The 14,165-nt window shown below is 39.7% G+C and overlaps 5 protein-coding genes and 2 non-coding genes across 7 annotated transcripts; 3 read left to right on the top strand and 4 right to left on the bottom strand.

The window, feature by feature from the left end:
* The first annotated feature begins 72 nt into the window (after window positions 1-72).
* SJAG_16237 lies at window positions 73-176 on the top strand. The gene has a single exon. It is a non-coding gene; the product is annotated as a tRNA-Leu (tRNA).
* A 1,223-nt stretch (window positions 177-1,399) lies between these two features.
* SJAG_16236 lies at window positions 1,400-1,492 on the bottom strand. Its single transcript has one exon. It is a non-coding gene; the product is annotated as a tRNA-Ser (tRNA).
* A 2,014-nt stretch (window positions 1,493-3,506) lies between these two features.
* Window positions 3,507-4,759, bottom strand: SJAG_03935 (1-acylglycerol-3-phosphate acyltransferase; the record flags this gene model as incomplete). Its single annotated transcript, XM_002175021.1, has 2 exons — window positions 3,507-3,630; window positions 3,720-4,759. 2 exons carry the CDS (start codon window positions 4,757-4,759, stop codon window positions 3,507-3,509), a joined length of 1,164 nt encoding a protein of 387 aa, XP_002175057.1.
* A 904-nt stretch (window positions 4,760-5,663) lies between these two features.
* Window positions 5,664-6,413, top strand: SJAG_03936 (Sid2-Mob1 kinase complex regulatory subunit Mob1; the record flags this gene model as incomplete). The annotated part of the gene is made up of 3 exons (XM_002175022.1): window positions 5,664-5,838; window positions 5,906-6,305; window positions 6,347-6,413. 3 exons carry the CDS (start codon window positions 5,664-5,666, stop codon window positions 6,411-6,413), a joined length of 642 nt encoding a protein of 213 aa, XP_002175058.1.
* Window positions 6,414-6,686: 273 nt separating this feature from the next.
* On the top strand, window positions 6,687-7,377 carry SJAG_03937 (RNA-binding protein). Its single transcript, XM_002175023.2, has 3 exons — window positions 6,687-6,790; window positions 6,843-6,938; window positions 7,017-7,377. The coding sequence occupies exons 1-3, from the start codon at window positions 6,757-6,759 to the stop codon at window positions 7,223-7,225; spliced, it is 339 nt and encodes a 112-aa protein (XP_002175059.1). The 5' UTR covers window positions 6,687-6,756; the 3' UTR covers window positions 7,226-7,377.
* Window positions 7,378-7,683: 306 nt separating this feature from the next.
* SJAG_03938 (exocyst complex subunit Sec5) lies at window positions 7,684-10,577 on the bottom strand. Its single transcript, XM_002175024.2, has 2 exons — window positions 9,996-10,577; window positions 7,684-9,954 (listed from the first exon to the last, which is right to left on the bottom strand). Exons 1-2 carry the CDS (start codon window positions 10,178-10,180, stop codon window positions 7,803-7,805), a joined length of 2,337 nt encoding a protein of 778 aa, XP_002175060.2. The 5' UTR covers window positions 10,181-10,577; the 3' UTR covers window positions 7,684-7,802.
* A 755-nt stretch (window positions 10,578-11,332) lies between these two features.
* Window positions 11,333-13,518, bottom strand: SJAG_03939 (RNA-binding protein; the record flags this gene model as incomplete). Its single annotated transcript, XM_002175025.2, has 2 exons — window positions 13,408-13,518; window positions 11,333-13,362 (listed from the first exon to the last, which is right to left on the bottom strand). The coding sequence occupies exon 2, from the start codon at window positions 13,100-13,102 to the stop codon at window positions 11,333-11,335; it is 1,770 nt and encodes a 589-aa protein (XP_002175061.1). The 5' UTR covers window positions 13,103-13,362; window positions 13,408-13,518.
* Between the last annotated feature and the right edge of the window lie 647 nt (window positions 13,519-14,165).

Here is a 14,165-nt window from a genome sequence, read left to right as displayed (position 1 = left end):
GAGAGTAGTCTATTGACGCACAACATTCAATTGTAGAAGAAGACGTCCCCCAAAACACATTGGGCATCTGAGGCAGCGATGCCCGAGTGGTCTAAGGGGGCAGATTTAAGTTGACTGAGCGGTCGATGGAAACTCTGCTGTTGATAAACGCGCGAGTTCGAACCTCGCTCGCTGCATTATTGTTCTTATTTTTTTAATGCTAGAATCACTTTGGCGTTTGTCGGGAATAAATTGAGCTCAAGTGAAGTTAATTTCAGCATGAGGTCCTTTCTAAACACATACACGGCAGACTTTGTTTTTTAAGCATTGTATCAAATGCCGTAGCTTTAAGATTGTGCTTGAGACGAAATAACCAATAGTCTTTTCTCTCTCATTCCTATAACTAAACGCTTTCAATTGAAAAAACTCTCAGATAATATACAAACGTTTATGGTAATTTTATTACGCATTTCATAGTTTTTGGAAGCAATTTGTGTATAATAATACTAATGAAACTTGTTGGAAACCTAAATTTACAACGAAGTGTCCCGTCTGATTAAGATGAAACAGTGCGCCTGCGGGCCTTTGAATAAAAACGATACCAAAAAAGCTTTTCTCACTCAGTTGTTTTAGTAACAAGCGTATCAGGAGTCATTTTATCCATATTCAATGAGTAATATCAAACTAATGATCAATGAACAAATTATACAAAGTCATGGAGCATGTTAAGGAATAATAATTCACAATTATATAAATGGGGCTAAGCCGCATGCATGGTCTATTGCCTTATTCTTTTAGCACATCGTTCTTTACCGGATCTTTTTTAATATCAACCCTAACTTTTTTTAGCGACAAACGTGTTTTAATGAAGCGAATCTATCATATTGACTCTTTTTGTATTTGTTACAATTCCAGAAGTAAAATACCCATTCTTACAGACATTTGTTATTTGATGTTCGCTTGATATAAACCTTAATTGATATTTGCGAAAAGTAACTTAAAGGCAACTTTAATCATTGAATAAACCTTCAATCAGCAGCGGATATTTACCATTTATCGAAAATAATACCTACTATTATTTAATTAGAGTTGATAACTGTAATTGACATTGTGCTGGTGTGTTCAAATATTCGCTTGTTCGCAGCTCCAAAACCTCACTCAAAGATGCGACAATTTGAATCCTAAACTCTTACCAAAAAAATTAAAATAACGTGGTAACAATTAGTATACGAAGTTGTCCGCACATTGGCTGTAATACTTTCTCTAAAATAGCTATTTATTGTTTCACAACTCTCAGTTCTTCTGAATTTAAAGCACGTGCAAACTGCAAGCCGAATCTTAAGTATTTTTACTAAAATGAGTCAAAATAGACTGCGTAAAAAAAAAAAAAAAGCTACGAGACTGGAAACCTCGAGCGTCCCGTCACCAGCAGGACTTGAACCTGCGCGGGCATAGCCCATTAGATGCCTGAACGAATTCAAGTCTAACTCCTTAACCGCTCGGACATAGTGACTCGCGTCGTGTTGTTGTATTTCAATGGTCACATGACTTTGGTTCAAGAGATTAATTCTAATGTGTTAAACGGTGATGAAACTATTCACTTAGTTTGTCAACAAGGTTCGCTTAACTGAACCTTAAATAGTAAAATGTGAAAATAGAAAAGTAATGAGTTAATTGTATCATTAGGATATCCAAGTTTAGAGAAACGGCTTAAGTAGGTCCTACCTTCAGCTGTGTATGAGAAATCGTTCCCCGTGACAACGTTGTTATCTTCAGTTGCTATACTAAACTCGAAATAAAGAAGAATTCTATGGAAAAGAATTTCGCCTTCTCATCCTGTACTGTTTAAAAGCACTTACCATTAAATGCGCAGTTATTTCCATCTACTTCCTAAATTAAAAGCTAATGGCTTCTAAACGATTATTTAGGATTCACTTTAATTCATCAATGAATACATTCCGAACCCAGTGAAACTATATAAAAGAATATCTCTAATAAAAGTGTATCAATGTTTTTCCTTCTCTTGCTTCTGTTATCTAATCATTTGTTTTACTATTTTTTCGCCATTTAGTAATTACCCAAAGTTCGTGTCGTTATGCTAAGTGAGTGTTTAACCCAATTATTTTTTGCGCGTCAATCACTTATCGTTACAGGTAGCTTTGAAATTATGTCCTGTAGTCATTAAAGTTACTATATTTTTAGAAGGCAGCCACGAATGTATTATCGTGCGTGTCTTCTTCACTTAAACTTCAATGCATTCATTGACTGAATTTGTGACCAAAGTGGATAATGGACAAATTGTTATTGGTATCTGGAGAAAGTCGTACAGCAATGTTCCTGCCAAATATTTTAGGTCTCGCAATTGGATGATTTTAGTTTAATTATGTTGCCTACTTGGTGATCGGGCTTAGTAATCTTGGGTTGAATATAATAAGTCACTGTTAACCACTTGCAGTTGTGCATATCTAATTTCCTTCTAAATACTCTAAGATTTGTATAAGAAGTCCTTTGATTACCATTTGCAATTATCTTATAATATTATATTAAGCTAATTTATCATAGCTGTAGTATCTGGCAAAGTTGTAGAATCTAAAAAGGTTTGATCACTAGTTTGTACACGTAATATCAAAATCTATAGTGCGAGATAGTAACACTAATCAATTATTTATGTTTAGTAATAACTATAGTTCTTGTTAGTAAAAAGTGCTTGCTTTAATGATACTTAAGACTTAGTAGTCCACATTTTAAAATCGTAAATCCAATTGGTCCGAACAAGGAAACAAAAAGTGAAATTCCAATACTAACTAAATCAACGATAACATATCATACGTAATCCTTAGTTTTAAAAATTCATGTTGTCAAGTCGTCTTCCATAACAGACTTAAATAAACTGTCCCGCAATTCCGGCTCCAATATTCATTACCTAAATTGATGTAAATGAGAGTTATAATATGGGAAAGGTGAATAAGCTCTATGAGTGTATGTAGCTGTTTAATTGTTCAAGAGAAACATATTTCTTTAATTAGTATTGAAACTAAAAACGCTATCTAAATAAATGTAAAACCCTAACCATTTTGAGAATGTAACATAGATAAGTATACAGCTTTAAGAAAGATTATACTCAGACAGTTGGTTTTTTATATAAATTCCCCACCTTAAATAACCCTTATGAAGGTTTAACTATACGACAAACCATAATAATGAAGCTCATAATTCATATTTTATTATACAACCATATGTGTTATACTATGGAATGCAGTTTTGGTGATGTGTAGTCAACTCCTCATTCCGCTATATTTTCATAAGTTGTTAGTACAGTTGACATACGGATAAAGTGAGAAATTGTAATCTTTAGTATTTTCTAATCGCTAGGGGCTATAGCAGCAGAAAAAAAAAACTGGAAATACAGTATAGGCATCAAGGAAAACTCAAATTGCATATTTTTAAACATACTCAAACATATGCTTAAAATAATACAGAATAGTAAATCCCATGTTCCTAAAAAAACCCAAGAACTTGACAAGTGGTTATGAAAAAATCATAGTCAACGTAACAGCAAGTGTCTTTATAGGAATCTTCGATGTATTCGAAAGTACATGATTTAACGAAAGTGTCGATTCAAAATAAACACTTAACGGAATACGAAAGCCACTGAACATGAGATTATGGGACCAGAGATGCTTGTGTTCATAAGAGTATTCGTTTCATATCGGTATTAAAGTTCCGTTATTGCAGCTTACCTAAATAAGTGAATGAAGAAGGCGATCACGAAGATAACAACAGTATAAACTGGAAGAATCTCAAGTTTTCTCTTTAAACGAATTGTTGTGCTAAGCGGTTTAGAGCAAGGGAAACGCTTTGTTTTCGTAAATTCATCAACAAGCTTGTCCTTCTCCAACCATCTTGTGTAAAGCCAATCGGTGAACAGTGCTTCATCAGTAGGGATATCCTCAATGCGGAATCGGCGAACATACATATGCACACGATCAATGCGCACAGAGTCAAAGAAAAGTGCAGACAGAGGGAATTTATCCGCAGCATACTTACAAGGGGCTATGTCTTCAAAACAGATCGTGTAGTCGTATAGATATGTCATGGTATCACGCAGCTGTTGTAATGTGAAAAATAAACCACGGACACGAGGAAGCATAAGATGTTTTGGGCAAGGCACGCCAATTTTCTTTGCGTAGTTCGCGCTACGATTGTACGTGTTTTCTACGAGATTGGTGCCTTCGGGGAACATAATTAAAGTCGCTGGCAATTTCGGATCACGAATTTTGTCAAAACGCTGACGCATAGTCTTTTGATCTTTCTGCCAAGTGCGCGAAAGGAAGATGAACCGGTAAAATTGCATACCCCATCCAAGAATGGGAACCCATTTCAACGAGTCCTTCAGCATGATGAAGATATTTCCATGATTATTTGAGGTATAAGCCATCCACCAGAGGTAAACCCAGTCAGAATACAGTTGGTGATTGGCAATGACGACTGTTCTTGGCGGCACTATACTCTCAAGGCAGCCAGTTCTATCCAGGAAAAACTGATTACGCAGCTCTTCGTCGTAATAAACTGTCACAGGCGTTGGACTAAATAGTTCAGTCATTGATGCAAATAAAACACCGCACAGTTTTTTGGTAATAGAAATGTACTTGCGAAACACATTCTTTCCAAATAACAAGAGAGGGAGACCAAGAATTTGTGTAACGAAAACACATATTGTTGCAGTGAACATGTACGTGAGTACTAGCCACTTCTTAGCCCTATACTTCGCCGTTGTCATTTTCAAAAAGTGAAATAAAGTGATACTGGGGGGAACCCTATGTTTTTGCCTTAGCTCCAAAAGGAAAGCAGCTCAATTCTGCTGTGAGTGTGTAAAAATTGACAAGTTCTTAAGGGTAATGCTATTCTGGTTGGGCCTACGTAGTGGGCAAAATCCGAGGTTGACTCTTGTGCCCACAAGGTGGTACACCGGGTTGAAAGATCCGGACTTTACGAAATCGTAACATCTAGTTTTTGTCTGTACGTAATGCGTGCTCTTAAATTTGTATGAATGCAAATTTTAGGGTTTTCTTACAAAATTTAAAGTATTCAACATCCATTACCAATAATTGATAGAATAATCACATCTGCAGTCACTTTGTAGCAGAATGTTATCCACGTTAGAGTTTACGAATTGAAAGCTATACTAATAACATCCTCTGTTTCTTAGTATCCTTTAAACTCTCTACCAATGTCTGCATCAATCTTGCAACATCTGACCGTTATTTATTAATATAGACATAAACTAACTAGTTCCTGAGATTCTATTTCAACACTAATTCACAGAATAGTGAGATCCCTAAATACTGAAAAGTACTTGCAAATTGATAAATCCCTTTTGTAAAATCGTAACAACAATAAAAGCCATAAATTAATAAGTACCTAGCACTTCATTTGGAATGCTATTAATGTATACGCACAAACAATCGTCTTGTTGATGCGAACGCTGTTCCTCTTTTCCAGTTACTCCTCTCTTCCTCGTTCGCCGGACCCGGCCTAAAAGCACAGAACATACAAACATCGAAAATTTCTCGTCATTGCACTTATTTCCAAGCCAATATACCCGTTCATATTACTTCTTTTACGTTTCCATTCTTTCATTTTGCAGTAGCCTTCATTGATTTATAATTACAAAGAAATCGACAATGTTTGCGTTTGGCACAAAATCATCACAGACGTTTCGTGTGAGACAGCCAGAAGCTGGCACGAAGCAGTATCAGCTTCGTCAATATGCAGAAGCAACTTTAGGTTCGGGTTCGTTGATGGAAGCCGTTAAATTACCCAAAGGTGAAGATGTAAACGAATGGATTGCTATGAATGGTACGAAGAAATACGAGAGTTAATGTTCTATTTACTTGCTATTTCATTTACTCACATATAAATTTAGCCATGGATTTCTACACTCAAATCAATATGCTGTATGGAACAATTACAGAATTCTGCCAGGAAGCCACTTGCCCTCGAATGACTGCAGGCGGAAACGTTGAATACTACTGGCAAGATGAGACGAACTATCCTAAACCTACTCAGATGAGTGCTCCAGACTACATCAATACGCTACTTGACTGGACGCAACACAAGCTTGACGACAGAAAACTTTTCCCTACAGAAATTGGTCTCGAATTTCCCAAGCACTTTAAAAAGGTAGTTCGACAGATATTTCGTCGATTATTCCGAATTTACGCCCACATTTACTGTTCTCATTTCCATGTAATGGTAGCCATGGAGTTAGAAGCCTACCTGAATACCTCTTTCAAACATTTTGTCTTCTTCTGCAAGGAATACGAGTATGCATTACTTTCATGACTGTCATATACTAACGAGCCAGCTTGATTGACGATAAAGAGTATTCTCCCATGAAAGAACTCATTGAGAGTATGATGAGTTCTGGCTAAACCAGTTTCTTTCCCCAATGTCGCATGTTCAAACGCTTAATTAGCTTGCGAGTACTGTCCTTCATATCTAAACGCTACCGAACATATTTCAGTCAGATTTACGAAGTCATTTCTATTTCTTAATCCTTTTCTTACTCGCTAAACATCGCTTAGTATTCGTCTATTCGCCGATCATTATTTGGTGTAGCATTCCCAAAAAAAAACACCACCACAGAAAAACACAGGATACTGCTGCCTGCGGTCAAAGGTGTGTGTACACGTTAAAAGAGTAATTCAAGCGAGTTCATAAAGTCACAAGACAACAACATTACCACTACATTAAGAAACACTTAACGAATGAAGTATGATTACCGATGCCAAAAGAACAGTTTATGTTGGTGAGTATAGTATTTCATGCCAGTGTAGTTCTGTTTTACTGACACGTGAAAGGAAATCTACCCAAATCCATTACTAAAGAGCTTTTATACAATGCTTTCATTCCGTTCGGAGAAATTGTTTCAATAATTGTTCACAATACTGGAAGATGTACGTATGCAACAGCGGGACTGTAACGACGCACGTAAAAATCAATCGTCTTTCATTACTAACAATTTTTCACTGTAGCTGAAAAAGCATACGCCTACATAGAATTCGAAGATCGAGAAGATGTTGAAGAAGCATTAAAAAACATGGACTACTCAACTATCTATGACCGAACAATCCGAGTATCTAGAGCAAACATCCAGAAACAGCCCGACTCTACTACCGTTGAAGAAGATCAGTTAACGACAACAACACCAAACACTGTAACTTCAAATTCAGCAACAGCATAACAAAAAAAATTTGTATATTTAAATCGATATATAGTTTGCAGTTCAGAAAGTAAATCACCGAAATCCGTATACCATGCATTACTATACAGAGTATACTGCGTGGGGATGTTTAAATTTCAAGCACAAGTTTGCATGTGTATGGTAGAGGAGAGCTAAAAGGTGAGATGTTAGTTAGGGTAGGGTTAGTGACTATCAAATTTTGCTATAAAAGGACCACCTCTGCTCAGCTGTTCGGCATCTTTGTGCACGGGTATTACGCTTATCAGTGAGGATCCTTTCCGAGATGGCGTTATTGCTAGTTGAAAACTACAACCCTGACCGCTCCGACTCATGCTTTTGCGTGTTTCGGGAATCTTTGGAAAAAAATCCAGCATTTTACTATAAGCGTCGTGTTAACTGTTATAATGCCTTGTTTTCGTAAAATGTTGGCTTGTTTTTTTCTTCCTCATTCTTCCAATTTAGCTAGGTTTGTAATTCGTGTTGTTCATTAATGTTATTTCTATTGTTTCGATTCATTTTCTCGTGCTTGTTTTTCAATTTTATTAACTATGCTTACCTTTTAAGTTCATTCTTGTCGTTAAATTTGAGAGAGTTCGCCAAGGCCCGCCTGCGCCAGTTTATTGCGAATACGTTGCTTGTCTTCCTGCTGCAGTTCAACATGCGTCTGCAAGTAAAGAAGAGAAACCGATACAGAGCGTTTGTACCAGCGCACACTTTCCTGAGGCGTGAAACTGCGGAGCATTTTTTCGTATGTGTGGTCCAGCATCACATCGAAAACATGCACGCAGCTGTTCACTGTAGCTGGATCATTGTGCAGTTCGGGGGATGTTAGGTACTTCGATGTCATCCGCTTGTGGAGGAATTGAAGACAATGAGCAGCATACGCATCCCGTGCTTCAGAAATAGCCGTTCGTAAGTGCGCTTCCAATGGTTGTCCGGGTGCATTCAATGGGAACAAACGCAAAAGCGTTCGTTGAAGCGACTGTATAGAAGAAGAAAGTTCCACGAGACGTTGTCCATGGGCAAACAATTCGTCTCCAGATGTGCTCATTTCCAAAATATCCTTTGGTATCTCTGGAATGGGGGTACCATTCTTTGTAGCATCTCTCACTTGATCTTCCCAATCCATGATTTCAGGAATACTGAAGGAGGGCTTGATACGGTAATAAAAAACCTTGTAGAACATAGCGTGAATCGCAGATACGACTTCAGAACGCTGCGGCTTTGGGTAAATTACAGAAAGCTTTGTTAGAATATCCAGAACGACTGACGGGTCGGAATGTACATCGGCAGCTGTATCTCCTTTGTCCTTTAATATAATGGTTGTTGTATCCTTTCTTGTCAGTGAATCATCCCATTCATCCAATAAGGCGTAAACTGCCGCCTCGGAAACCACAGTTTTTGAGTTGCCCTTAAGCTGCTCGACGATTTGTAGCGAGCAATAAAGTTGAGTAAGAATAGAAGCTCCCCGTATACGAAGGCGTTCGCCACGGTCTCCGAGAAATGCCGAAACATGTTCAACGAGTGCAGATTCTAATTTATTTGCAACAGTGTTGAGTTTGCTTGCATCCTTTCCAAAATTCTTTGCCTCTTCCGGATATTCTGTCTGAAAACGACCGGACAGATAACCGGAAACGCAAGTCTTAAACTCCTGAATCAATCGATAAATGTCAGCAACACAATCCTGCGCCCAAGACACTAGCAAATTTACTGTTCGTAATTCCGGCCAGTCTTTGAGAACGCTATTGAGACTACATCCACGAGTGACAGCCCGCCACACGACTGAAGGCGGAACGCGAGTAAGAACAGACTTACTCAGCATCACTCGTTCTTGATCAACACTTGCCTCGTAATCAGTAAATCTTTCCTCCATACGACGAAGGAGATTTTTTTGTTGGCTTAACATAGCATATAGAACCGGATCTCTTCCACTTAATGGATTTGGATTTAAACGCAACAAGTGTAGCAGCATTTGGTTGAAATAAGCGTAATCCTTAAAGGAAACCAATATATCTTCCCAAATCAAATGACATATGGACTCAGTCGTTTCCGTACACTTTTTCCATGCATTCTTAAGTACTTGTAACTGGATATCATCTTTCCCACGGGTTAAGAACTTTGCTAGCTCATTTTCATAGTAGGCCCTTCCATCTTTGTAATCCTTTTGGAGTATCGCATAAGCTCCCTCTCTGTAATGACTTGTCATTTGCGAAGGTAATTGAAACAATGGAGCAAACCGTTTTGCAAGAAGCACGTCTGCGTATGCAACATCACTTGACTGTGAGCTAATAAGTGAGGAAGATTGAAATGTAGACAAGACCTTGTCAAGATCAGTATCAATTTTCTTCCACGGCGTGTTCTGATCATTTGAAGATTCAAGATGGTTTACCATTTCTTGATAAACCTTGTCAATCACTTCCTTAGCGGCAACAAACGCGTGAAAACGTGTATTGATCAACGAAACAAGCATCTCGGAAGCATTCGACTGCTTACTCAGCTGGTCCCTTTTTACATGCTTCTTTTTGGCTTTGGGACTAGAAGAGGATGTTGACTGAGGAAGAGGAGGAAACTTTCGAGGTGACGAACGATGAACTGCAGAAGTGGTGATACTTCGTTTAAGAAGCGATTTCTTTTTGACTCCTTCTCCTCCCGACGAATCTGATTTTATGAAACCAAAATCATCTACAGTGTTGATTTCTTCAGAGCTCGAAGCAAGAGGTTGCGTATTCCTATAATAAGTTAGTAAATCGAATTGGAAGTTGTAACCTACAAATCACTCATTGACTGATTCTGATGACGCATTGAATTAGACAAGGAGTCAGAAATGCTGACATTATTGAAGGATCCATCATCCTGAAATCCTAGATGCTGTTCTTCCTTTTTTGTATCAACCCATTGCGTGGGATTCAAACTGCTAAGACCATAAAAGGCTTGGATATCGTTGTCGGACAACATCTCGCACAGGTTGATCTGCTTTTTTTGGTGAAAAAAAATCTAATATCAAAAAGATTAAGAATTGCCTGGAATCCAATGCTTTGTCTCTCGAAAGTTCTATAAACCTGGATGTTCCAGGTTTCAATTATCTACAATTTGTCGAGAAAACAATTGAAGAATGGTATTCAGTAACCAGATTGAAGGAATGTGTATAATTCCAGAGGATATTGAGAGAATGAGATCATTCAACCTTACAAGTATTAACAGGCACCTTAGGGCTTTCAGTTACGTAAACTTGAAGCTTTTCTTGAGTGGTTGTGGCATAAGCTTGTTGCTTAGTTGATTGACGTACGAGGTTGTCGTCCGTTAAACTATGCCTCGATTAGTGGTGAATGGGTCAGCAGATGGTTAAACGAGCATATAAGCTTGTTTAGTACAAATCTAATTATAAGACTGTATGTTGATAACATGAAGCATTGTATGCACATTGACTATTGAATATTGTATTGTATTAATAAACATTTCTGTAATGATACAAAATCTTTGTTAAATAAGCGAACAATGGGAGAGCAACACTTCTCGATTGGCAAGAATGTTATAATAACCATCACAGTAGTTCTGAAATACAATGACCGGTAGATGTATTCCGCATGTGGACAATTTCTTTGAGAAGTAATTGAAAATACAACACATAAAGCCCCATAAACCGTAAGTAAACCATGGAAACGTAAATATAATTAAAAACAAAATACTTCTATTAACTCATGAATGACTGACAGAAGATTTGTTTGATTCAAAAAAATTCCATCTTATTCATGTCATCGGGACGGAAAAAGAAACAGTTTAGATATTACCCCGCTTGGACAGCTTGAGTTGAATGACACATTCAAAGAAACGCATTTCGATAAACTCGTCTTCAAAGCGTCGTGCAGAGCGACACGCATAAAATGACATCTAACGCAATCACCCATAAGCAAACCCCATAAGAACCATTCTCTTTGGACATTGGCTCCACTCAGCGAACTTTTATACTCATAGACACTCATTCTCACCACCTGAGCTACGACCGAAAATGTGATAGACATCACACGTGTCCACACGCGACCAAAAGAAGACCTATCAGTTTACGTCTAATATATACACGGATAAGGAAATAACAGAACATAATCCACATTAGCTTTCGTTACCCATAGTTGCATCAGTTTGATTTTCCGAAGGCTGAGTTGCTGCAACGCCGTTCGGTATCCACTGAAGCGATATATCACGAAGGCCATCTATAGTTTGCACATTGTCGTAAAACTGCTCAGCAGCACGTCGTGAACGGAAATTTACCATACGAGTATTTGGCTCGGGCTCAGTAACACTCTCGTACTCACCGACAGACAGAAGATGCTGCAACAATAGCTCATTTTTGTCGGGTGAAACATTGTTGACTTGGATGCGTCGAGGCCGGTTATCGAGCGACATAGATGCAAATGAGAACCGTCCTCCACGACCTCGGGCAGGTGCATGGGAATAACCGACAGAGGCGTTTGGATGATGCGAGTACGACACAGTCGGCTTGCTCGTAGCAGTAGTAGTCGAAGGAGTGGGCGAATTCTGAGAACCAACTTGAATTCCCAGCGAATCCGCTTCAGCTTTCAAAAGAGCAAGCTGTGTCTTTAGGATATCAACTTTGCTCTGAGAAGCAGGATCTGCACTCTTCAATTTTTCCATCAAAACTTGCTGCTCTTTAAGCTGTCTCAAAGCCAGCTCTTGCTTTTTACGATTAATCTCCTCAAGCTTGCGTTTGTTTTCCTCCAGCTTTTTACGGCGCTCTTCAAACGCCCGCTGTTTTTCTTCCACCCGCTTCAGGAAGTCAGGGCTTTGAGCCGTAACAACAGGATCTTCTTCTTGAACAACTTCACCACGAGGCTGTGGACGACTATAAGGGGTGTAGTGTGAAACACGAGAAGAGGTCATCCTACGTTGACCAGGGGGACCACGAGAGGGCGTGTTGGTTGCTTGCCAAAAAACTTTAATAAAACGATTGTTAAAGATCGGTTCCGGGGATCCCCAAGCCGCCTCTGCAGAAGCATGGTCTTTAAAGTGCAATATGGCATAAGATTGAGTTTGATGCAGCTCAACCTTTTCTAGGGGACCAAACTTTTCAAAGAATTCGCGAATACGTTGCTCGTCAAGATACTCGGGTGGAACATTTCGCATTTGTAAGATCGTACTGCTTGGATCCCGGCTTGGCCCTTTAATATAGCGAGGAGAATAGTGCTGAATAGGCCGTGAAGGAGCGCGGTGATCATAGGCAAAGTTTTGATGATTAGGAGAGGAAACACGTACGGGTTGTGAAGAGTGTTCAAACATGCACTTATCGCCGCGTAAACAGAAACCCTTCGTTTCATAATCCCGACACCGTCTCCGACTGCCACGAGGTTGAAAAGGGGGTGGAAATGGCGAAGCTGGACTGGCGATATCCATAGGCGACGCCTGTGAAGAGTTATTGGAACCCTGGAACGGAGAGAACTCGCCCGACGCAGCGGCCGCAGCAGCAGCGGCTGCTGCCGCTGCTGCCGCTGCTGGATTGAGCATAGGGAGAGGGAAGGGAAAAGGTGGGCCAGAGGGATTGGGCATAAATCCCGCAGGAAGAGTTGGATGCTGATGGCCGCCGAAGGGAGGTGCATTTGCTTGCGCATTGGCAGCATTCGGACGCTCATTAGAAGCAGCAACTGGTCCTTTTTCAGCAAGAGGGGCAGATACAGGAATTGTGGCTGCGGTAGATAAGTGCCCCTTAGGGCTTTTCATTTCTTTTTCCAAGTATGAACGTTCCTTTAAAACGTCAAACACTTTGTCAACAAAAGGAATTGTTTCTTGACGCAAAAAATCCTCTAATTGGCTATAACACAGCTGCCGAACCTCTTCTTCAGCAGACTCATGACGCAGCAACGCCATGGCATAATCTGACAAGACGTCGGCATCAGCATCAGAACTGTATAACAGTGTTAGAGAAAAGGAAAAAAATGCTGTTGTTGAGTACGATAATTTCGGGACGGAAAGTTAGAATCGCGATAGATCGGACAAAAGAAAACGTCCAAATCTTTCAATTTTCCACCAAATTCGGCCTCTGTCACAAGTATTCCAACTGAAACCGTCCAATATCGCAAGGCCACTTACATAGGTTCCAACGCCTGGACAAGGTACTTTTTCAGAGCCTTATAAAGTTAGTAAAAAGACAGAGAGGAAAAGCAGCTACGTACGGGAGCATCGTCTTCTGAAAACAGTGGCATTTTTTCGGGGAAAGAGGGGAGGATGGAGGATCAAAACGTGTGGAGTGCGTTGACGGCGGTGGTCGTCTACGGCACTGCTGTAGTCCAGCGGGTGTGAGGATGAGAGCACTATAGGAGAACCAGACAGCATCCCATTGTGGGGGTAATAAGGGAGCGGTGAAAAGCATAAATGTGGGGATTGTGGGGGAGATGTGGAGATATGTGGGGAAACGTAGAGGAAGGTGGAGGGAGATAGGAGGAGGGCTTAGGTAAATAAGAATTTGTGTGAAGAAGAATGTAAAAGCCCTCACAATGGAGATGAGAGCGAGAGACGTAGTTGAGATGCTCGAAGGGAATCTGTGAATGTGACAATGAAGAAATGCTCTGTAAGCTCGCGTAATTATGTCTGCGGTGAATTGGGGCACGGGTGAAGAAAGAGCGATGTAAGAGAGGAACGTGTAATAAGAACGGGGAGAAGAAAAAGGGGACAGGCGAGAATAGGTTGTGGTGTAAAAAAAAAGAAATTGGCAGGAATTGGACAGGAATGTGTTGCGTTGCAATATAGGCAACGAAAAAAGACAACTAGAGTAAAAAGGGAACGGCGAAGAAAAGCCTGCACAGCGATACGATAAGGGAAACAGAAAAGGTGTCCACTACTCATACGCACGCACACCCTTCTAATGACCTAATGGACGATCTCTGTGTGTGCTTGACTGACGATGACCTTGTTGTACTCTGCCATTAAACAT

This window comes from Schizosaccharomyces japonicus, assembly GCF_000149845.2.
Source record: "Schizosaccharomyces japonicus yFS275 unplaced genomic scaffold supercont5.2, whole genome shotgun sequence".
In the NCBI taxonomy this organism is placed as follows: domain Eukaryota; kingdom Fungi; phylum Ascomycota; class Schizosaccharomycetes; order Schizosaccharomycetales; family Schizosaccharomycetaceae; genus Schizosaccharomyces; species Schizosaccharomyces japonicus.
Note: the sequence above shows the minus strand (reverse complement) of the source record. Positions and strands in the feature narration are given on the sequence as shown.

What these genes read in the sequence shown, in the direction of transcription:
- SJAG_03937 (XM_002175023.2), top strand. Translation starts at nt 6,757, where the DNA reads ATGATTACCGATGCCAAAAGAACAGTTTATGTTG. An exon ending in CAAAAGAACAGTTTATGTTG is followed by an intron (nt 6,791 to 6,842) that starts GTGAGTATAGTA and finishes GACACGTGAAAG; the next exon opens with GAAATCTACCCAAATCCATT. An exon ending in TGTTCACAATACTGGAAGAT is followed by an intron (nt 6,939 to 7,016) that starts GTACGTATGCAA and finishes TTTTCACTGTAG; the next exon opens with CTGAAAAAGCATACGCCTAC.
- SJAG_03938 (XM_002175024.2), bottom strand. Translation starts at nt 10,180, where the DNA reads ATGTTGTCCGACAACGATATCCAAGCCTTTTATGGTCTTAGCAGTTTG. An exon ending in AATCAGTCAATGAGTGATTT is followed by an intron (nt 9,955 to 9,995) that starts GTAGGTTACAAC and finishes AACTTATTATAG; the next exon opens with GAATACGCAACCTCTTGCTT.